At 33.2% G+C, this 26170-nt stretch overlaps 1 protein-coding gene across 1 annotated transcript in view; it reads left to right on the top strand.

Annotated features, from left to right (window-relative positions):
• The first annotated feature begins 10459 nt into the window (after positions 1 to 10459).
• Positions 10460 to 26170, top strand: part of LOC132718323 (uncharacterized) — a 30675-nt gene continuing 14964 nt past the window's right edge. Inside the window, exons 1-3 of the mRNA XM_060702026.1 lie at positions 10460 to 10496; positions 21472 to 22080; positions 22660 to 22818. Coding sequence (XP_060558009.1) covers positions 21541 to 22080; positions 22660 to 22818 — 699 coding nt within the window. The 5' untranslated portion in view covers positions 10460 to 10496; positions 21472 to 21540. The remainder of the gene's footprint in view (positions 10497 to 21471; positions 22081 to 22659; positions 22819 to 26170) is intronic.

Consider the following 26170-nt stretch of genomic DNA (forward strand, 5'->3'; position numbering starts at 1 on the left):
AACGTTTATTAATCCCCCCCTTCCCTCCCCAAATAATGTTGAAAATAGATAAATGAAATATCTTTATATCATTAAAATGTTCACCGCAGGAAACCATTTTACTTGTACATATCTGTTATGGAAGAAACAACAAAAATGTGGCGGTTTTTGTCGTCTGATCTACAATGTGCTACATCGCCAGGCGCTTTACGGAGATATCAATCGAAGCGTACTCTGTACACGCAAGCATCTGGCTGCTATGATTCGAATTTATTTATCATTAAATATTTTATGTAATTGAATTCATCATAATTTGTTTCTGGATCTAGATATTTTAATATGGGGATTGTACAAAAATAATTCTAATAATAATTAAAAGATTATCACGTCATGTTTTTTGTGCTAAGGGGAAGTAACCGCTGCCAGATTAAACCTCAGCTGCCGAAACGCGTGTTTTCAGATTTCCGGATGACAAGTATATACGAATTTTCCGACACAAATGATGTTTATGTCTCATTCTTTTTTTACACGTGGCCTATTCACAACACTTGCGTGACTTCAACTCATTCAATAATGTTAAATTATTTAATTATATATTCTAGGTTGTCCTGTGAAAACACCACCGTTTTCTGGGCATCGAGCGGAAAACATGAATAAAACATATGTGTTTTCACTGAAACGTATACAAAACATAAGCGTTTTATATGAAAACGTCAGTGTTTTTGTGTGAAACACTGGTAAAACACGTGTAGTGTTCCCAAAATTTACAGTGTACTCGACAGCGAAAGCTGCATTTTATGCTCGTACGGGCGGAACGACACTTATTAAGCATAGACTATAGATAGATAGATCAGAAACTTTGATATGCAGTTTCAACATGAGGTGTATTGTTTTCTTTTATGAATAGTTTTATTCCCAATAAATCAATTAACAATAGCTTTTTATATATCACCAATGTCAAGTAGCTTTTATATATTTGACTTGCATAGTGAATTTCCTCATACCTGCCTAAAATTCAGGTAACAGTCTTCTATCAGTATTGAAAGAAACCATTTTTTTTTAAATTTGACATAAAAAATGCATGTAATATTACTATATTATAATATAAGTCCCTTTTGTTACTATTTGTATATTTGTTACAATTATAATAATAATAATAAAAACAGACTTTTATATTTTTATCATCTTATGTTACTGACTACAGTAGTGACACAAACAGAACACAGAACAGTCATTTTACATAACATTTACAAGTCTTGTAAGTCTTGTTTGTATTCAATGGAATTTCTGTCCTTACCAGGTAGGCATCAGTGAAAGCATTTTTTCAAATTAAATAGCTGGCCCCCCTTTTTAATTTAGGACAGTGCATAAGATAAGTATAATTATGCAAAAACTGGTTTACAAAACATTCGGAAAAAATCTACAATAGTACTTTATCTGAATATAACATGACCTGTGCGTAGGAATAATTAAATAAGGTCTCTGTAATGAGCGCATTTTTGCGCGGAGCTTCTCAATTGCTGCATTGCAACAACATTTGTACTTGTTTCATTACGTGTTGCAATTTAAAATGGCTTGGCGCGGAGCGAAACACACTCATTAACGAAGGCGCGGAACGAAAAGTCAAGCAGTTTAAGGGGGTGGGAGGGGGGGGGGTGGCTATAGCTATAGGGGCCAAATAGCAGCACGCTCATTAGAGCACTATGACAATAGATATTTAGCTTCGAGACCCCGCCGTATAACAATTAATTAATTAATTAGCGTGTTATCCCTCCGCGTCCCCGCCATTTTAGCTTGAAAAATTCTCGACTTTTCATTTGGTGGGGTCGCGGGGCGAAAACATTAAATTTCATTTCAAAATCAGCCATCAGTTATGTGAATCATAAATCTGATTAAAATCATCTCCCAAATAACGTTACGTTTTAGAAAATGACGATCACCAATACGTTATCACCTTCTCGTGATTTTTCAAACAGCCTAACATCGGCGAGCTTCACAATTTTGAAAGCGATGCGTTTTCTGTTTTAACCGCTTGAAAACGAATACTACGTCGGCAATTTTCAGGATTTGAGAGAACAAACAAGGCGTTGTCCATATACCTTTCAGGCAAACTGTTAAAACAATCTTGGCTATTAAAAATCGCGTCTATTATTTTCAGTTTACTGGTTTAAAATTACTTCAAATATATATTTTTATAAATAAAAATCAACAATTTGTTTTACTTCCACGTACAACGATATTTTGATACTTCTTCTAACGCCTATCTGTAGAAACCGGTTTAATTGCATGGCTAAAATATCTTTAACGGTAATTTCGAATAACAATGAAGGCGAAACAAAGACGGTAAAAATTACATGTAAAAATTAATTAGATCTGAACTTTAGTCAGATTTGTGAATCTTTAGTGAACGTTATGTTAATGCATTTTTGGTTTACGTATGGTATGTTTAGTATATGTAACTTACTTCAGGCTGTTATATTGTTTGGCTGCTAGACGACCAACTTCAGGCCTCTTGGCTGATGAGATGCTAAGAAGCTTATTTTTTGTTTTCGGGCCCAAAAATAAAGTGTTTCATATCGAACATGTTTCTGGATGTTAAAAGTAATTATAATGCATATTCAGCCGTTTCCGTTTCTCTAGAACACATCACTTATTTTAAGCTGCTTGGCTGCTTAGCTGTCAACTTCAGTGTGCTAGGCTGCTGGGCTGTTTCGAAGCATATAAATATTTTTTCGCCCCCAGAAATATTTTTTCACATCAAATATGATTCAAATTACTTTGTATGTGATTTTTATGTATTTTCGGCTATTTCGTTACGTTTAGTTTATGTCACTAACTATGTTCGATTTTTACTTTCGGTCTTAAGAGTCCCTTAACTTTGAAATACACAAAGGCTTATGAACACATGCAATATGAATGTGTAATTTGAATTATATGAAAAGCGACTTATTATCTTAACTGACGTTTATAGTTACAGTCACTTGTGTTAACAACACTTTCACAATAGGCAATGATGTTTGCTTGCTATAATTAGTAAAAATTAATCAATTTCAAAGATTACTATATAGCAAATAGTTACACAGAGCGCTAACCCTGTATTTTAGTCTGTCATCTACTTATAAAAATAGTGCACATTTAGCAGTGAACGTTAAGGTGTGTAGGTATTTGTATTCCTTTACATTTTAAATGTGGACATGCCTAAAATGGTCTGCTCAAAAAACTAAAATGAAAACATTAAGGTTGTTTGCTTTATAACCAGGTCTACTCATGTTTTAAGCCTTTAGTCTATAGTAATGAGCACAATGCCTTACTTCAAAGTCTATGGTGTCAAAATTTCATAGACATGAAACTCTATTAAATTCACTTTTAATCATCGTCATGCCTGAAAGTATGTAAACAATGACGTCATTATAATGAAAAAAATGCAGAACGAGCTTGTGTTTCGTATGTTTCCGTACTTTGCAAAATGAGTAAGAGTTTACAAACACGCACTTGAATTTCAATTTTATCACCGTTGATGTCTATTTTAGTCAATTTATTTTCTTTATATACAGGAACATTTTTATAGTGTATAAAGCTTCATATTTGCTTTTTTGAAAGAATAATGCTTCCAAAATACCTAAATGAAAGAATTATGGTACTACATTCCTTAAAAATCAATTGACTCAAGGAGGAAGTCAATGCTGAACAGTTTAAACCTTATTTTAATATTTTGTTTCGGAACATTTAATTCCATTTACGTACAAAAGCCTCGAGTGTTAAATAGCAGTGAAATGTTATGTTACAACGTGTTAAAGAATCGACCATTAGATTAACAAATCAATATAATTTAATGATTGATACATTTCATAAAGTATTTCATGAGTTTTCCTTGCCATTGGTTCTTGTTGCTGGGTCATATGGGGGTTGCGTTCATTGAACGCCGCCTTTCCTTGTTGATCTTGTTTATCATATTTTATACCCTTCAATGAATTTAGAAAAAGTTCCTGAAAGTGAAGATTTAAACTAAGAAAGAAAAGTCGGTACAATTGTGTCTGCTTATGATAAGAATGGACTTATTCCTTAGACCTACACTTAATGGAATAAAGTATATTAAAATTGTTATGTTTGTTTAATATAATAAGATAGGCTAACGGTCTCTTATCTGAGATAATAAATATTTGATGCTAGATTTAACCAATACTTTAAACTTCAAGTATTATAAATTATTACATTTTAACTACTTGTTTAACAAGAGACTAAGTACTGTCATGAAACATGAGAGGGTTTTTATGGCTTGTAAACATTACGTGTCACGAGCACCTGAAAAGAAAGTTTATATTAATATATCATTTATAGTGTTTTGAACTTTTCTAGGATAGAATGTAAACAACCTGAGAAGAACAAACAGAAATATATCGCTGAAATGTATAAATTTACTTTTTGGAGTCATAAATTAGTCATACGACTTTTCAAGTTAAGCACACTTCATAGATGTTTTAAAAGTAGGGTAAGGGTTTTCTATGGTAGAAACCAAAGTCATATACCATAAAATGTTCATTAAATTGCATTATATATAATATTAGATTGTGAACGTCGGAGATCGAGCGAACAACTTTACAAGATTTGAATATGATGATATCGTAATTTTAACATTTTTTTACTTAACGTTTGTAATAAGTGAAATAGTTGTACAGAAATATGTATAAATAATAATATTCTATCATATGTTCAAGTTGAAGAAATAATAGATTCGCAATTTTTTTTTGATTCGTAAATGCTGATGCATAAACTCTATGTCCATTACACACAGTACCCCAATATTCATATGTTAGATACTGGACAAAACATATGATATCTAGTGTTCAGAATTCAGATTTATGAAACACATTATTAATTAGCATTTGCGGGGCCATTAGTAAACTAAGCTAAATAGTTACAAATGTAAACATAATGAAAAGTTATTCCATTTTGCGAGACAATATACCGGTTTATGACATATAATAACAAAGACTACGTTTACACGTAAAATAGTGATAACATCGTCTCCATGTAATCTATATTAACATAAATTCCATAGTTTCATTTTATCGTAAAATAAAGATGTTCAAAGGGATATTGAGGAAAGTTTTATTACCGATATGATCATGCAATACCGAGAATCCACTAGTTTAGAACACAGGAGAAGACGCCAAATCTCAGGAAAACATAAAATGACACCCAGCTACAGACTTAGGATTTGTACCAAAAACCTTTGGAAAGAATAGGAATGGCCTGAGTTGAGTTGAAGCAGGAGTTACTGTTGTCCATTTATGGATTTTGAGAAAGAAGGGGATGAAATCATATAAGAGCCAGCTTGCTCCTGACTGAGACTGATTACCTCGATGCACCACAGGAATTCGTCGTCAGAACAACTGGTAATTGGAGTCCAGTTATACACAAGTCAATAAATTAAAGGTTATTTCGCAAGCATAACCTTCATTTTCCATTACGAAAAACTAGAGAGACAACAGAGTAAGAACAGTGACCTATTTGGGATAATGCTTTGCGGACCAGAGTGAATTTTCGATTGGGTAGTACAAATACAACGTTGCAATTGACGGATATATGGATAAATGCCTCTCCGAAAGGATGATTGACAAGCGAAAAAAATGAAATTGTTACTGCCTTAAATGCGGACGATGACAACAAGTGTTTGCTAACGTTTTAAACTATTCTCAAACTTCAAATTAGCGATTTGAAGATTATCACACCGAGATGGGCTACGCTGCCAAATAATTTTTTTGGCGACGCACGGTCTACGCGTTGAGACACAACGGTGCTGTAAGCTTAAATGCTCAGGGTACAGAAGGGCAAGACGGCAATAATTAATGTTAATATGAGAGAAAATATAAAATAAGAATCAATAATAAAGATAAACAAGCAACCGTAAGATCGAAAACCCGACACTTTAAGAAACAGGAGGCAGATCCAAGTGTAAAGAACAAACAAGGCACCCGCCCGCTACAGACAAAATCCAGTTGGGATACCTTTGACCAATCAGATTAGTTGGAGTAGCCAAAAGAAAACATGTCAGGATGGTAGAAGGCAGTCAGAGAACGCCGTATATTTAAGGTGAAGGCAGAGGAAGACTGAAAAGAAGAACTTGCGGTATCTTAGCCATCCACCATCAACTCTAACCTTGCACCCAATGTGTTTTCTCAGAAAGCATCTAATGAGTGGGGACACTTCCTGATAATTGAGTCATTTCAACAGAGCACATGTCAATGTATCCTCGGTAGTTCCACCTCCATCTAGATACTACATTGACTAAAAGAAACATGTAAATGCTTGCAAACCAGGATTCGGTATAATAGTTAAGCCGACAAAAATTGCTGTAAACAGGTAAAACATACCCTACGTCCGAAAATGGGAGAGGGTGATCGCTCAACAAGTCAAACAATGGAAATTATACGGCCGGAAATACGAACAAAAAACAAAGAGGACAGACACAATAAGTGTCTGCAGTTGTGAAAGGTTTGCAACAATAATACCTGATATAAGATGTGACACTCTAAGATCAGATGTAAGAACTTTTGTCCTCCCTTTAAAATTTCATGGGACGGCTTTTGTTTACCTTGTTAAATTCATGGGAGGACAAGACAAAAGCCCCCATTACCTACAAACATGTTTATGGTTTAAAGGTCTGACTGTCAACTAAATTGAAATTTTAAGAAATTTTATTTAGAAACATAGAAAATGTAATTTGATGGGTGGCTTAAGTCTACTATAACATCTTCCGTGGGGGGAGGATTTGTCCTATATTCGCAGTGATGATTTTAAGATCTTAAGGTGTTGATTTTGTCTTTTTTCCAAGAGAGCTCTACTGCTATAATGGCCGATTTCCTTATCTGAGACAAGTGCTCGTTAGTAATGACATGACTCAATTGATTTACGCTAAATATAAACTATATATCTACCCGTCTTTCATTGATTGAAGATAAAGAATATACTCAAATTGGAATAAATAAATAAAGCTTTCCTATAGAACGTACAAAACGGCACATTCGAATATTGCAGGCTCGGTTTGGTTTAGCCTATTCATGGACTGTACTGTCACGTGCAAACTACCATCCACGCTCTTAAGCACCGGCTTAAGCAGTATTCAACACTTAACATGAAATGGTAAAATCTGGAATTTTGAAAGATCCGCAGATGTGTTCATACGGCGGTTTTCAAGGAACCTTCAATGTGACACTTAAGCGGGGTATGGTCCCCAAAGTAAAAAGCATGCGTGTGCACTAATCGAGAAAACAATTGGCGGAACAAAATAAAATTAAATTTTGAAAGGGCGAATCAGAGGTTATGAAACCTGTGTTTCCCAGATAAGTTGTCAAAAGACACATTTTAAAAGCAAGCCACACATCCTAATGATGTTTAAATAGTATTCAACTAGGGAATACAGGAAAAATCCCACAAAAGTCGAGAAGAATGAACTAAAAATTCCTCAAGCACAACAATAATGTCGTGCTGAACGACCAATAAAGATCGTAAATCAACGTAAATTACATTTGTATAATTAATGTTCCGTCATGTTGCATACATTAATATGTGCCTCCGATTCACGATAGTTGCTACTTTCGTTTTCGTCCCATGACTGATGATCAATTCTCTTTAAATATTAGATAAATTGTTGTTGGAATAAATGTGTTATTGAATAATATATTTGTGTTCATTTATAATTTGTAGTTGTTAGTGATTAACCATCATTTCAACGGTTAAATATTGCAGCATTACCGCTATCAACAATAACAAACCTACTTCTTTGCATATTCAATCAGACATTTGTATATACATGTCAACATAATGGCGGCAGATCCACGTTACTCGAATTCCGTTTCTCTCGAAGCAAAATGCCCAGTCCCTTGGATTTCGAGTTACAGAGAGTCTTGTTTGTTTGTTGTTTGTTGTGTCATTTTACGCCTTTTTCCAACAGTATTTCAGTCATATAGGCGGGCAGTTTCCTAACCATCGTTCCTGGAGAGTTACACCAGTACTAGATTACCTTCCTCCGCGCTAAACTACCAAAGCATCTCCCGAGGATCGAACCCACGCCAGAGAGGTAACTGGATTAGAAGTCATCGACTCTAACCCATCGACCACGGAGGCGGTCTTACAGAGAGTCAACTGTATATCATCCCTGATTGAATGTCAGGGGCCGACTTGGTAACGAAGTATGAGTGAATCTTGTCTTGACTCGCAATATTCTCAATTATATATGACTTTCAAATTTCTTTCTCTGCTACCCCGGATAGGATGTACTCAAATATTTATGGTGGACTTGAAAATATGAAACCTATGTGGACCATTTTTTAAGTGGTCCTTGAAAACGTTTATGATGTATGGATGGTTTACTCTAGACTTTTTCAAGAGTTGTTGACAGAAGACATAAAGTCTGAACAACGATTTTATTATGTTGCTTAACGCTGCTTAAATAATACATTAACCTATAAAAGTAAGGCTTAAGTACGCCAAAAATACCTCAAGAGAGACGCAATGGTATATTGATGTGGATGTAATATAAATATGTAGTGAAAGTAATAAAAAAATTCAAAATTATCCTGGACAGTTACCAAATAAAACGTTTTTATATGTTTGACAAAACAAGCCGAATCATGCATATGATTAATACATCGTGTAGGTGATATCTATGGTCGGATATTTGACAGAAGAATAAAGTATGCTCAATCCCTGGATTTGTAAAAGTAAATTAAGACCATTTCACTTAACAAAGACACTTACACCGAAATTGATATTTTATTATACCCGTTTACTGCATTGTTAGACAAAATACGTGTTTAATATATCAAAATGTTGCCATCACAAATGTTATATTCCAATTCCTTGAAGATTGTCAAGAACGACATTACAGTTGCATATGTGGAATATTAAGTTCCTTCTATAAAAAATCTTTCTTATTGTTTGGTGTATCCAATATTCCAAATTTTATATTGTAAAGTCACCATGAGGATTTGTCTTTTGATTTGATGCCTGTCTGAGATATGAACGCTTCATAGCCATCCCAAAAGTTTATTTAATTTTCACCAATTTTGTTTCGTTCATGACGCATGATGTTTTTCAAGGAACCATACCCCACGTCGCAGTTCATTGAATGGTACAAATGTGTCACACTAAAGGTTTACCACTGCCGTATAAACCCATCGCCGGACGGTTCTGAATTCATTATTCCAACGTTAAGATGAGGGGTAGCAAACTTCGGTTTCGATAATTTGCTCATGAATTTGAAAATTTTGCTTATTTCAAGGGTCGATAATTAATTATCAAGGCCAGCCAGACTTTTTGTCTGCTTCGAGTAGCTGACTTTCTTCCGAGTGATTGTGCAATATTTCATTTCCAGGTTACGTAATTAAACTAAAACATAAAACACACACATTAAATGAAATTTCATATTGTTTCCATTGATAAAATGAAAACCATAAATTTATACTTTAAACACAGTTTTGTAAGATGTATGTAAGAGTTACAGGTATCTGCCATTAAAATTGGCTGAAATACTAAAAGATATCAAGCTCGGAGAAGTTGAAAATTAGGCCCGTGTCTCCTAATTAATGTTTGCTTTAAAAAATAAACGTTTTCATATGCAAGCATACATATTTTTTGTAGTTTTCTATGGACATGTTTATGACTGTAGCATAGCAAAATATATACAAAAATAATGTAGGACACTAAATCATTGTACATTTAATTTAGCTAGTAAAAAACCTTCATACCTTTAAAACACTTGGAATTATTAAACGCTTTAAAATTTCTTACCCCTGGTCAGTGAAGACACATAGTTCAAGAGTCCACATAATTTATAAGTCTTGGATAAAATGCTCTCACATGAATGAAGAAAAATCTGAAATTTCAAAAAATGTTCAGTCATGTAACATATACCAGATGCCAACATTTAAAATGCGGATTTGATTTTTTCATGAATGAGATACCCAGGTTTGATACCCTGTTAGAGCGGGATCAAGTTTTTTATTTCAAATTTAAGCACCCCAATGTCCATGTCTTTATCATATCGAATATTCATTTATTCACCACTTGGAAGGTTCTATTTCATTTACGTTGTCTGGGTACGATCAAACGAAGGTCTTGCATATGTGTCATTATCTATCAAAAGTACTGTGTGCATGTACTTCCAGGACGTGACCTGAGAGCGGTTGATATAGGCTCTGAAGGCCTACACAAATTTAAAGGGGCCTAGCACTTAAATGAATTAACTAAAACAAGCCTTGCTTCCGTTTTTTGCTACAAACTTCAGGAAAAAAGAGGTGTCCCAAGTGTAATTTGCGTTGTAAAACTATAGCGGTAACCGAAAGTTCGGGTATAAAAAACAGCTGGTTACCCACCTTTAACAACCGATCTGGCTTTATGCCAAATGGAAATACCCGGAGCGTTACGATATTGCCTATAAAAGGCGTAAAGAATCGCGCATGTCAATATCTTGATTTCTGCGATTGTGAAAGGCGGAGGGATAATAAAATGGAAAGGTATGTTGACTTTACTTTGCATGCTTGTTAAGAAAACCCAGCTTTAGGGGTATTAAAACTATATCTAACAATTTTTTGTAATAAAATTTTATGCTGTTTTCGTTGATTTTTAGTCGATTTATCATAATATCATTCTATTGTTAAACACACATACAACTCGTTCGTAAACAGAATTAAAGTTTTAAGAACAAAATATGCTGCTATTTAAAGTTGCCGTTAAATCATTCAACAATGCTTTTGTGCATAGAGATGTATCAATATTTATTCATACAGGCATTTTGAAATAGCATAATTATAATTACACATAACGATTGTTTACCATCGTCCTTCATTTTGAAAAGTATTAAAAATTGTGTTGAAGAAAAAATAGTCAATTATTTCATTTTCAGACACAATACCCGAGATCGTACTTTTTTGAATTCGAAAATACTTTGCTATTTAAGTTGTAGTTTACATCCTTTCTCAATTTCTCAAAAAATATCATATTTTGATTCTAAACTCAGTGCTTTTCGTTTTTTTCCATGTTTAAGAAAAAAAAACAAGATTTTCGATTTTTCCTTCCTTTTATATTGAATATCTTCTATTAATTTTAAGGGTGACTTTTATTTATGAAATATATAGATTTCTTTCATTTCAATCAAGCGTATTTTGTAGTTGTAAATGGATTAGCGTGATTATAATGAAAATCGATTACAAATGATCTCTCAAAACTATGAAAGAAAAGAAATAATACAATTAAAGGCATAACCGTTTAATCTTGGTGACAAGAACTCATGCTGAAAACATCCTAATTTAAATAGAAAACTATGACGATTCAATTCAATTTTATTTACAATAACACCCAGTTTGTATAATGTACAAAAACATGAGCAAATAGAAAATGTAAATATATAAAAGAAACAGGTCACTGTGATGCTGTCACAAAACACAAAATAGGTATATAACATAGAGGACAACAATATAGTTTTATGTTTGTAAGCTGATATATCATATTTAAAAATCTTTTTCTCAGTTTTCGTTCAATATTATTTAAAAAAATGTTTAGTACCATTGATATTGCCTGCGCTCAATAGCATTTCAGAGGGGAATTTTACTGACAGATGACCTATACTAATATAGATCACGTGGTTAAGGGAATTTTGTTTAAGTACTCTATTTGATTTGTATATTTTTATTACCGCCCCAAATACATGAGCTTTCGTACTGATTGACACATCGTACTGCTATACTTGTAAATTCATTTTCACAGCTGTATTGAAGTAGAGACAAAAATAGACGGTACATTCGGCCGGGTTTTAAAACGAAAGTTAAAATTCGAATTTATTTACGGATAGCCGATATTTTCGAGTTCGTTATAAAAGTGTAATTTTCTGTACTTTTAACTAAATTGGGACTAAGAAATGAGTTCCATATAGGCGATAAGTCCTTGTATCCTGTTCTCTATAACTGTATATAAAGAAGGGCAAAATTCGGGCCGAAAACAATTGTTCCTCATAACCGGAAGTTCGCTATAACCGTGTTTGCTATAAGTGAAGTTTTCTGCATATTTGCGATTTTTGCGAATTGAAATTATTCGCAAATATTTATTCGCGCAAAATACTCCCTTTTAGGCAAACTTTCTTCTATCATTTGCAAACGCATATCATTTACAAATACAGCATCTTACATGAATAAGTTTGAATGTTCGGGCACTGAAATTAATTTTTCTTATTGTTTAAGTTTGGTCTTAACAAATCGCAAATGATTTAATGAAACAATTTATGTGTTTATAACACAATAGGTTATTCATATAACAAAAGAAAATGTTTCAAAATATGACAAAAAAAATGTGTGATTGGGTCCTTATCAAACTAACAATGTATTTTTCAAACAATCATATAAATAGACTCTAATAAAGGTATTTAACAACTGAATAGAATGATAATAATTACAGCATATTCCTAACATGTACCCGCTTAATTAAAGATATCAGAAAAACAGAATTTAATTCAAGAAAACATATTTTCGCAAATATTTCCACACGCAAAATGTCCCCTTTTTGACATTCGCATTTTTTTTGTGACGCATAAATATCACTTAAACAGTATTTCAATCATCTGAGTATATGTCGTCCCTCGCCCTTCGCTATCTAAAGTTGCTTTAATACATGATAAAGCAATAATAAAGATTTTGAATGTGTATAAATTGCTCATATTTGAGCTATATCAATGATGAAAAAACTGATGCGCGGGTAGGACATACAAGCTAGAATTGGAATTGAAATTATTTTCAGATATGAATAACTATGAATAATTGGTATCTGATATATTCTTTATTTTGACATGAATAAGAAATATTGAGTAAAATATTGTCCTGTCAAGGTATAACTTACTTTACATACACATATATGATTATTCTTGCCTAGAACAATATATAGTTTATATATTGGGAGTGAATTTTTGGTAGGTTAACGGACAGTTTAAAAGCATCTTTGAAGACAAACTTAACCAAAATTCTCTTTAAAAGGACCATAACAAGGGGTCATACGATGCGCGCGCATCCTCAAAATTCTGATACCGCGAACACTTTATCAACCGGTATTTTGAACAAAAACGAGTCATGTCAAACAGAATAGATCGGAGTTTTTCAAAGAAGATCCCCTTACTTCTAACTTTAGTATTCTTAATGTATTGACACATCTCTTTCCTTTCTCGTCAGTATTTCGCGTTGAATGCGATTTGGACTGCGTACACCCGACGTTGAAATGAGAAAATTGAGAACTGGTCGATTAAACTGATAGTTTTAGACGACTGGAAGTTTATTGTAGAATCTATTTCAAAAATATATTTTCATTTTTCCCTAGTACGAACAATTTCTTAAAAATAGCTTTTTACAGAAAATAGACATTATGATACTGCGAATACTCCAAAGAAAATCAAGAGACTGCGTACATAGTTATATGTGTCATCGATTGTACATCCTCAAAATATTTTTTAAAAATTTGTTTACTCATTTATGTAACACACTATCCTGATGAAAGATTTTCTTACAATGTATTAAAAAACAACTTTTTTATAGTCAAATTTATATCTCATTTTAGAAAATAAATGTATGCCGATTATGTGGCGAATTCTCTAACATGAAGGACGACATCGGCAAGGTGGTCATAAATAATTGACCTTTGTTAACATGTGGCTTTTTCTTTGAGTATCTTTAATTGACAAATACGAAGCGTCATACCAATAAACGGAATTTTGAACATTTTTGTGGAAAATGAAAGAAGACAGTGAATTTTGCCCATACAGTTCGTACTTACAACCTCTACTTTAAAAGTGCAGTGCTTTAAAAATGCACAAACAGACCTTTGTTCACCTATAATTTATCAAATGAACTATTTAAACATATGATTAATCTTTTACATTACATAAAATTGTTAATGAAGTTGTTGAATACCAATCTGATAAAATATTTCTTTATTGCCTTTTACCCTACGCAGTATGCGCATGCACGTAATACAACATCAGTTTCTATGGAAATACGTTTCGTAAAAAGGTCTCTATGCTCTTAGGCAACCAATTTGTTCAAAGTCGTATGATTTGAATCTTTTATAAAGTAAGGTGAGAACAGGGTAGTTAAATGAGGAAATATATCTTGATTTTGAGTGATCTTGGTGACAAGAACTCATGCTGAAAACATCCTAATTTAAATAGAAAACTATGACGATTCAATTCAATTTTATTTACAATAACACCCAGTTTGTATAATGTACAAAAACATAAGCAAATACCTGAATGATTTACCTGAATTTCCTTCACTTTCCTATTCGTATTGTGTTTGTTTTTAAACTTGCTTAAAAGCCACCTGACTACATAAATTGTAAACAAATTGAAACTATAAATTCCGGTCTATACCTTTTCTAATTTTCGCGGCTATACATTTCAAACAATTATTTCCCAGAAGATAAAAAAGATCTAATATGTATTTTAATACTTTACTCACGCTACCTGTTTAGCCAATCATAATATACAGACTGCTTCGGAGAAAGTGTACGCAGCATCATAATGTCTATGTCTATTTTCTGTAAATAGTGCATTTTAAGACTTTTTTCGTACAAAGGAAAACACAAAGATTGAAAATATAGTTTTTTTTTTATTAAAAAGATTCTACAATGAACTAACTTAAAGTCGTCTAAAACTTTCAGTTTAATCGACAATTTCTCATTTTTTGTAACACTTCAACGTCGGGTGTATGCAGTATCCAGAATCTAAATTGCATTTAACGCGAAAGGGAAGAGTTGTGTCAAGACATTTGGAATATGACAACATCTTCTTTGTACAAGAAATTAAATTTCAATCTATTCTGATTGTTTTACTTGACTCAAACTGCTCAATGAGTCAAATATGAGTATTTGTTCAAAATACCCATGATAAAGTGTTCGCAGTATCAGAATTTCGAGGATGCGTGCGCATCGTATGACCCCCTCGCATAAGGTGTACATCAAAAATAAATAGCATTTATATCGTTAATTTTGAATATCAGTCGTGTTGATATGCAGCAACAACGCCAAGACAAGACATGTTTAGACATTTCGTTTTTCATAGAGCGGAATTTACTTGCGTGCAAGAGCTAAGATATTTAGCACGAAACATTTTTAAATCAACCTTTTTAAAGGTTTATCAAATTAAAGCTTTGAGATCAAAATTCGTTATTGTACTTATTAAATTCGACGAAACACAAAAATTGCCTTCAAAGCGCGGTAGTCAGGTTGTCATTGTTGTCACAAATGATCTGTAAAAGAGAACAATCATTCTGAAAAAAAAATTGTAATGCTGGATAAAGTACAATATCCTCTGTTATCAATTGTTGTACATTGCGCTATAGCAAATATAGATATGTCTTGAATATGTGTTTTATGGCCCAAATAGAGACGATCCGGATTTTATAACAGTTTAAATGAGATACTCCGTCGTCTGAATAATAAATGTATAATTGCGGGTGATTTCAACTTAGTACTTTACCCAGATATTGACTGTTTTAATTTTGTTAACATAAATTATCCTAAGGCGAGAGACACAGTATTAAGTATTATTTTGGAACACAATTTAATAGACTGTTGGCGTGAACAGAATTTAGAATCTAGACAATATACATGGTTTAAACGTAATCCAGTAAAAAAAGCGCGTTTAGACATGTTTTTGATCTCGAGCGACTTATTTTTAGATATTGCGGACACTTGTATTTTGCCGGGTTATCGCTCGGACCATTCAATTGTTATATTAACATTAAAACTGGGTGAAATTAAGGCAGGTAAATCTTATTGGAAATTTAATAATTCGCTATTGAAAGATGTCGAGTATGTTAAACAAATTAAACAATTAGTACAGCGTATTATTCAACAGTATGCCTCAGATGATCAAAATCAATCAGTAAACGACTCTGTTACTAATCAAAATATTTCGCTATCTATTGATGATAAGTTATTTTTAGAGACATTGTTAATGCAAATTCGCGGTCACACAATCTCTTATGCCACTTTTAAAAAACGACAGGACAATATCAATGAGAAAACACTTATTAAAGACATTGAAATTTTACAACAATGCACTAATACAGAAAATGAAAATGCCTTGTTAAATAAGCAACAAGAACTGCAAGACATAAGGAAAAAAAGGTTAGAGGGCTCCTTAATAAGATCGCGAGCAAAATGGGTATTAGAGGGAGAAAAACCGACCAGATACTTTTGTAACCTAGAAAAATAGGCATTTCGTTTCAAAAAATATGGCAACCCTTTTTAACAAGACGGGTGAAATTATAAAATAATCAAAAAAAGCTATTTTAATGGAATCCCATGAGCCATTATAAGTCCTTATACTCTGCAAAGATTACTAACACAGTTAATTTAGATAACCTGTTTCTTGATATAAATGTAACAAAACTTTCCGAGACGACAAAAATAGTTTAGAGGGTTTCATTTCTCGAGAAGAGGCTTTGGCAAGTTTAAAACGAATGGCAAATGATACTTCGCCTGGGATAAATGGTTTTACTTCGGCGTTTTTTAAATTCTTTTGGATTGATATAAGAGATTTTGTTTTGCGTTCAATTAATTACTCATATACCACAGGAGAACTCTCGCAATCCGATAAATTGGGTGTTATCACATGTATACCGAAAGGTGACAAAGATAAACGTTTCTTAAAAAATTGGCGTCCGATTTCCCTACTTAATATTACATATAAAATTGCATCCGCGTGAATTGCCAATAGAATTAAATCTGTATTAGACAAATTGATAAGTGAAGACAAAGTGGATTTATCACGGGGAGATTTTATAGGAGATAATATTCGTTTAATTTATGACTTAATGTTTTATACTGAACAAAATAATATTCCCGGAATGATATTACTAGTCGACTTCGCTGCGGCATTTGATTCCGTGTCTTGGGACTTTATGATTTCGGTTCTGAATTTTTTAACTTTGGTGACTCTATTGTTTCATGGGTAAAAACTATTTTATACAAATATACAATCATATGTTGTTGTTAATGGCCACCTCTCCGACTGGTTCCCCTTATTTCGAGGTTGTAGACAAGGGGACCCCCTGTCACCGTATATTTTTTGTCCTGTGCGCGGAGATTCTTGCTTTACTTATAAAAAAATAGTAATATCAAAGGTATCAAAATTAAGGGTATAGAGTTTTTGATGTCACAATACGCAGATGACACCTCTTTGATATTAGACGGTTCTGAAAAATCCCTCGTTCATACTATGAAAGTTTTAAAATTTTATGCAGATATCTCTGGTTTAAAAATAAATGTTGACAAAACTAGGGTGTTATGGATAGGTGCAATGAGAAATAGCGATTAAGAGTTATGTCCGGAAATCGGTGTTAAATGGGACAAAGGTCCATTTAAATTATTGGGAGTAACTTTATCAACAAATATTACATCTATAAGTGATCTTAACTATCCTTCCAAGATAAATGAAGTTAAGACTCTTTCAAAAGTATGGTCCAGAAGATTACTTTCTCCTATAGGAAAGATCACAGTGATTAAGACGCTTGCTTTGTCTAAATTAACTAACCTGTTTTTAACTTTACCAAACCCTAAATCTGATGTAATTAAAGACCTACAAAATGTATTTTTCAAAATTATTTGGAATTATGGACCGGATAAGATAAGTAGAATATAACTCACTCAAGATACATATAATGGTGGGCTTAGAGCGGTTGACTTAATACATTTCATCAGTGCTTTGAAAATCACTTGGATAAGAAGACTTTTATCTTCAAACACTAAATATGCTTTTCTTGTACAAGAATTGTGTCCAGCTCTTTACCAGTCGACCAAATATGGTAGTGACTATTTGTTACAACATAAAAGTAGAGTAAACAATTTGTTTTGGAAGGATGTTTTGAATTCATTTTATTTATTTCAATGTAAGATTCGTTCAGGTAATTGGGCAGATTTCTTGTCCAATCCGGTATAGTTAAATCCTAATTTCAAAATTGCAGGAAAATCGTTTGAATTTAAACACTACTTAAGAAAATGTGTTTTGTTTGTCAACGATTTTGTTAATGAGAATGGGTTGTTTTATAGTTTTCAAGAATTTCAAAGTTTATTTGATGTAAGATCAAACTTTCTTGAATATGAAGGTATAATACGTTCCTTCAGAAAAACTTTGACGGATTTTCATGTAAATCAAAATGATATCAAAGTAAAAAACCCGATATTGCAAATTGCCATCCAAAAACTTAACAAAAGTCGCAAAGGGTGTCGCGCAATATACGACGTGCTGGTCAATAATAATCGTCAGACAAAATCAGAAATAAAATGGCAAAATGATTTTTCTAATATTTATCTTAACTGGAAAAGTATCTACTCTCTACCCTTTAAAGTAACTAAGGATCCAAAACTTTTATGGCTTCAATATAGAATAACGCATCGTATTTTAGGTACTAATGTTTTACTGAAAAAGATTAATGTTAGGGACAACGACAACTGTACATTTTGTAATGTCAATCCAGAAACCATAAAAGATTTATTTTGGGAATGTGACATAGTCAACATCTTTATAAGGGTCGTGCAGGGTTGGTTAACAAACAAAATTCCAAATTCATCTTTTCATTGTTCTGAACAATCTGTCATTTTCGGCTGTTCCCGATTCACAGTTCCAGAGAATAATATATTATTATTATTAAAACATAATATTTACAAATGTAAAATGAAGTCCGTATTGCCATACTCAGAGGCTTTTAAAAATCAATTACTATTTTTGGTTAAAACAGAAATAATTAATGCCAAAAAAAATGCTTTGGTTTGAAACAATGCAGGATGTATGGAAAGAATAAATAAACTTAATCAATGAAAATGAAAGTACCTTACATTATTAGTTGTAAAAAAAATTGTGACACTTATTGTTGTTGTAACTTAACTCTTAAATAATTGAACGTTTGTGCAGAGTAAACTTTGCCTTTTTTAAAAAAAATATATTAAGAAAATACATATAGTACTTTGCAAATGTATGAATTTGTGTGTATCATTTCAGAACATTGTTATTACATCAAATTTCATGGTATTGTATTATTGTATTATTTCATGACTTCTATTGTTTGCATTGTACAATAAAGAGAAATAAAAAAAAAATGATAAAAAAAAGAAAAAAAGTACAGACGAATGCACTTTAATATTTCTTTACGATTAATTTAGGATAAACTATTTTGGCCCGTTTACTTGTTTTAGCCATAGCGTAACACAGATCCGGTGTTACTTTTGTGTTATTTGCTTATTCCTACTTTAACGGATGACAATCCATAGATATTATCCTAGATATTGGTTACAAATGTTGTCATAAAGATGATTTCTAGTACAATAACTTGGGTCAAAAAGAAGGTCATACATCCCAAGTATTAAAAAACCTCTTTCACACTTTAGAGGCTACTGTTTTAGTTCAAATTTCCTAATTGTATGATTTCTAGCTCAAGTTCAAATAAAGTTCATCTATAGACAAAAACTAGATTACACAGCCCATTTATCTGAGTATCTTGCTAATACTGTACAGGATACTGTTTAGGTCCAAATATTTTGGAAATATGTCAGAAAGGTTATCTGAAGTCAAAAACTAGGTAACACAACCAAAATTTTGGGTAAAATATTACTTACATTCTAGAGGCAATATTTGCATCCTAAATATCATGATAATTTTCAGAAAGGTTATTTTGATGATTTCTAGCTTAGCTTTGAACATTAGTCATCCATGGTCAAATTCTTGGTCGCATACACAAAAAGAAAAAAAAAACTTTGTTATCACTGTAGAGATTACATTTTTCGCCCATATATCATTGAAATTGGACAGAAAGGTTGTTTGTATGATTCCTAGTTCAGGTTTGAATATAGTTCATCTGAGGTCACAAAAGGGTCACAATACATAAAATGCATATATGGAAAACCTTATTATCATTTGCACTATTTCAGGTGAAGATATGAATATTATGATATCAAGTTTGATATTAAGTTTATGGCATTTTATCCGCCTTTCATTCATTGCTAACAATATTAATTTAGAGCCTCAAGAATCAGGCGAGCGATATAAGGGTTATTATTGACCTCTTGTTTGGTGGATATTTTGACATAATGTGATGACCTAATTGTATGACATACAAGCTACCCGAATATAAATTTATTAATGTCAGCGTGATATAGTTATAACAATTACAGAAAGCTTAGACACTGAGGCGATATTAAACTGTTTCGCTCCGATTTATATTTCGGCAAATCGCTTAACAAATACTAATATAAGATAGGTATTTTGACGAAAAAAGAAACCTGTAATTTTATTGAGTTTTTTTTTATTTATTGTTGTACTTCTTTTTTGTAGGACCTTTGAATAAACAGCTACCCGGTATTCAGTATATTTTTTCCGTATATTATCAAAGCCTTGGATTACGAATTAAATCCGACAACCCAGTTATAGGGAACATGTTGAAGAATTTAAAATGTTCTACGCAACTAAAAATACAACAGTTAGTGAAGCCAATCAAACTCATCATTTCCAAGATTTGTTTTGTTGTTGGTGATTAGCAGTCATATAATGTAATGTTAAATTCTCCAATAAACATAATATATGATTTGCCACACGGCTTGCTCAAGATCTTTTGAAACTTGTTGCATTCAGTATATATTACAGATAAAAATTTCAGATTAGAAAAACTCATAAAGAATAATTATATCTGTCATTTGTGACGGTTCGGATCGGAATATCCGTCCCTAGGGTAACCCGCCAATTTGGCAGTATCGTGGCTTGCCGAGCTACCGCCCATAAGCGGGTACCCGAGGGGACGGACATTTCGATCTGAACTGCAAACCTATGTCAGATAATTTTTCTTGCATATTCTGCCATATTCTTTCATATTGAAATTGGATATTTGTTCATGGAAATTAATGTTATTTCATAAATATCTACTTTCTTATTTAGCGTATGAATTTACAACCTTAATAATAACGACGAAATAGCTTCATCCTAAGCACACAGATCTAGTTCCCTGTTAAAAATGCATCGAATTCACGTCATTTTTTGCGAAGTTCATTCATAAATGCGCTAAAATGACGTTTTTGTATGGTCCGCGACTCATCCGGCACCCTCCATGCCAGATGAAACTGCCTGCAAGGGTAAAACTAACGGAAACGCCAGTCTGCTATGCAAGAAACTTGTCAACGAGATAATTTGATAATTTATAGCCTTCATTTAAATAATAGTAAATTATACAACTTGTCATCAAAGAGCTTCTGCATCAGTCGGACTGATGTTTTACCTTCACACAATTTTTATTTAAAAGAAGTTGTTTTAACCATTAAATGGAAACATTAGGAATTTATTAGTTCAATTGTGTATTTTTTTATTATTTGATTGCCTTTATCTTCTTTTTGAACACCGCCTTTCCTTCTTGATCTTGTTTATCATATTTACACATAAAGTGTATTGTTTTCTCCATAATCCTTTAGAGAACATCGAAAACGACAATTGGACAACCGGTAGTTCTCATAAACTATAACCAGTGAAACATCCAAACGATGAGTCACCAATCTGAGATAGAGAAAATCAAATACAGAAATTGGGTGAGAGGTGTTTTGGCATATAAATATTTAAAAAAAGGACTGGAAGGTTTTGCTGATGATGTTGTTAAACAAGAACATAAGAGAATTCTTAGTGCTATATATCAGAAATCTAGTACCACTTGCAAACTGCGACCAAAACATGAGTGCAGCACACATTGTGCTGGTAAAAATGAATGCCTCTTGAGTAGAATCAAATGTACTTGTTTGTATGCAAAGAAGGAAAAATGTCGTTTTCAAGTTTGCGAACACATTATGAACGACATATTAGGAAGCCACGGATCCACCTCGCCAACACCAAATTGGGAAAATACAGACATACAAAAATGGTGTACAGAACCTTGGGAGGTCGCCAAATGTTTTATAAATGCACCTGGATATTTCTACAAGACAAAGGCAGATATGGACATATCTGGATTACTCCATGTCTTCATTAACAACGCCAGTCTTCATTCTCATTTAGCATGCTCCATGGCTGAAAAAAATATATTCATCAAGGTTGGTTGATAAATGTTTAAAGTTCATTCCGAAGTAAAAATACATGTTATTTATAGAATTGTTTTTGCATTAATAATGACGAAAGCATGAAAAACTTTCGGACTTGTCGTGTGTAACTCCAATGTTTTAAGAAGCCAAAACTTTGGATTTTTTAAGAATATTCGTCACTATATGAAATCTAGCGCCTTTGTTATTATCTTTTTTATGTGGTCAAGATAAAGTGTTTTCATTATGGCATAAAGTATTTGATAAAAGACAAATTAAATGAGGGGAACTTCGGAACATTTTAGATTATTGCATAGCATACCCGATTAGGTACTTATCTAGAAAAAAATAAAACATGTTAAATAAGTCACAGGTGGTCAGTTAAATTGTCAATTTCTGCTGAAAGCAAAAATAAAGTAAAACTAACAAAATTTGATTTTTTAAAAAAAGAAAATAACACATTCACACATTATTGTTTTATAATTGCTCTTTGTGATCATAAAAACAATTACATTTTTATGACATCCAAGAAAAGTTATAAAGGAAATTAAAAATTGTTTTTATCATATATAACTTTCTTCACGGAAACTCCAGGTACGAGGTAGAAGAAACAAATTGTTTCATTCAGCTAGTATGGAAATGGAAGGACGGGCACTTACTGAGTGTATAGCTGATATCGTTAAAATTCTTGAAGACCCAAAAGAACTGAAAGGAAGACCTGATGCTCAACAAGCTGTCAGCAAACTTAAACAGGTATCCTGGCTTCTTATATTTTCGACGGTGTAAGGACATTACGTGTGGGAAAACATGTACAAATAAAATAAATGCCAACTAAAATCATCTTTTTCCTATATAATTGATAATTTCATTGACAACACGAAAACATTTTACACTTCTTTTAAGGGGACAGCCATTTTGGTTCCTGAAAAAATAACGTCTTATAATTTCGACGATTTTCATTGGTCGAGAAAATTCAGGTAAAGGATGGTCCAAAAGTTTTTCACTCTGTATATTAGAAAACAACTTTCAGTTTAAGAAGAAAGTAACTTACTCCAAACAATGTAGAACGATGAAACAAACGTTAACTGCTGATTTCTTTTCTTCTCTAACTGTTTTTTTAAAAATGTTTTATATAAAATACCTTGCCATATAAGTCTATTGTTCACTAGAGCAAGAAGCTCACAAAAAAGTATTATTCCTTCTTAGCACTCTGAATCTAAATTGTCAACATCTGAGTCAGCAACAACATAGTATTTTGACTTTTTTGTTTGGAATAACAGATGAACCAGCAATAGAGGTGTTGATACGCTTTGACTTATTTGATTTTTGGTCTTGAATATGTGTTTTTTCTGCATCAAACACTTGGTTTTCAGTTACAGCTATCCCTCCAACAATCTTACTTAAAGTCTTTTTTGTCTCAGCAGGTGACACATAGAAAGGACCGAGCATCTGATGCAATTGGTACCTCTTCTTGGCCTTTTTTTACTACTACAACAGCGTAACTTCCGAATTCCAGAACTTCTTAAATCCGGAAACTTCTGAAATCCGAACAATTTTAAGGGTCCCGATTTTTTCATTCTTTTCTTATGTTTTCTATACCTCTGAATCCAAGAACTTCTATTTTCTGAATTTCGAACGATTTTCTGGTGAAATATGGGATATTTCTACTAAATTTTACCTCTGAAATCCGGAAATTGAAAATGGTGTAATTGTCATTATACATGAGATTATAAAACCAGCAAAGTGTCATTTTCTTCCAATTAGTATTGACCATTTACTTTGACACCTATTAGAATCACAATTTGTCAGACATTTTAGATCATTTATTAAACTGTGAAAATTAAGAAATTGAAAAGTGGAAAAGTTACGTATTACATTTAACATTCTTTAGAATAAATTGTGATATTTAACTTTACGCTATCGTATCGACTAAGAAAGTTATAGGTGACTATCTTTTCTTACTAAAATTGCTGTGGTTTAATATTTCTATTTGTTCAGATAAGTCCGAACTCCTGAATTTTGGAAACCCCCAAAATCCGGAATATTTGGATAGTCCCACAGGTGTTCGGTTTTCATAAGTTACACTTTATCAAAAATTTCAGATGAATTTAAGACTTCAGTTTAAAAACTTAAAGACGGTTTAATAGAAGCATCACTAACGACATTAGAGTTAAATGAGTAAATACCACAGGCAGACTGTATATTGAAAGGTGTGACTGTTTCTGTGTAAGCTGTGCTTGTTATTTTACCTACTTTATAGCGGGTAACTATACGACCACAATATTCTCTCAGGTATTGATGACACGCTGCATTCCAGCCTACCTCAAACGGTGCAAAGTATGAAACATCCATAAACATTTTAGTAACTCTCTCTACAGGCAATCCGTCTTCTATTACTGTCCTGTAAGCTTCATTCAGGTCACTCGCCGAGTAGGACCTATACTTGCCACGAATGTGAGTCTTTATCTAAAAAATGAAGAAGAAAGTAAATTTAGTAGTCTGAACCTTTAACATACAATAAAATTCGACATGTAACGTGACCATTGGGAGAATTGAAGATCATAGCAGCCGTATTGAAACATATTTAATTTTTTATGCAATAATATTCTCATTATTATGATTCTTAGCAACAGATTTTTTGGAAATAAGAAAATACCAGAAACGTTGTGATAGAAGGTTGACCTGCCTAATTTTCATGATATGTTACTTTGACATTTCAGCGGCATCCAGTATCATTTTGTTAACACCCGCAAAACGGGGGATTTAAAAATGTTTCTCGTGATGTAAATGTCACTTGACATGCGTTGATAAATCCATCCTTTCTTTTTGCTCTGGACAGGATCGAACATATTCTTTCTGACGATATATTACACTTTATTCATCCTATGTAAACTTATTCCGATCCGCTTACGAATTTAAATTCGTGAAAATATGTTTTTTCCTGTTAAAAACGTCCAAGTTACAATGGCAATGATAAGATAAGAACACCAATAAAAACAACACTTTATGTATTAGTTAATGTCCCAAATACGAGTCATTGAAAACGTGTATCAATGTGACGATCGACGTTTAATTGAAATTGTTACTGGTGCCAAACTCTATCATTTTATGCCAGAAAGCAAAGAAAAATGTTTGGATGGGTTCAGACGGTATCCGGAAGGTTATCGGACGGGACGCAGAAATACGACTGTAAAGCCTGCGTCACATTACACCTCGATTAGGTTTACGATGGAGTACCGATGCCTGAACGGGCTGAAATTGCAAATTTTTTAAAGGTCTCCGGCTTGTGACCCTCCGGTGTCAAGTGACCGGTTGGGCACCGTACGGGTAATCGGAGAATTTTAGTGCAGAGTTATTTTCTTCCGGCATCCGTAACGTAGCAGACACTGTAAAATACCCTCCGATACCCGGCCGGACACCTTTTGTTATCGGTTACGTACCGGTTAGAATTTTTACCTCCTGGGCGCCAAATATTCCTCCAGTTTCCGAGCGGTATCTGAGCGGTCACCGAAGGCGTCTCGGCAGGTTACTGACCCGGACCCGGATGGACTCAGTACGTCGCACGTATGGTCCTAAAATGTCCGTAAGGATAGCGTTGGGGTTATTAAATAGACCTTACGGCAGGTAAAGCCTTTGACCCGTGTTCAATTCTCGGACGACGGTGAAGGTCACTTTCGTTGTACAGATGTTATCAGAACCTTGCGAAAGTGAAAGAGATAATTAATGATTAACTGCTTGACAGACTGTCGATGCAGTGGCTGAACTGTGCTCTGGTATGTATATTCAAGTTGGTTTACCGCCAAAGTCCTCAGGGTAAATCATTAATAACACCATCATTCTCTCATTAGCCAGCGTGCAGAGCTGAATCGGTTAAATCGCTAGACTTGTAATTTGTACATTGTGGGTTCGATTCCCGGGATGACGCCAAGGATTTTCACCGGGTGACCGGGCGAGTACCCTTCGGTAACCGTCCGAATATCTTACTGACCACAGAGGGAGAATGAGAATGACCGCCCACTTCTTCCCGGACATTATTGAAATGTTTCTCTCCGATCTCAAATTATCAACGGCGTCCCATCGATCCCTCTATATCGGCCGGTCCCCG

The sequence above is a fragment of the Ruditapes philippinarum genome, unplaced genomic scaffold, assembly GCF_026571515.1.
Source record: "Ruditapes philippinarum isolate M1 unplaced genomic scaffold, ASM2657151v2 ctg2251_1_1_1_1, whole genome shotgun sequence".
NCBI classification, from domain to species: Eukaryota; Metazoa; Mollusca; class Bivalvia; order Venerida; family Veneridae; genus Ruditapes; species Ruditapes philippinarum.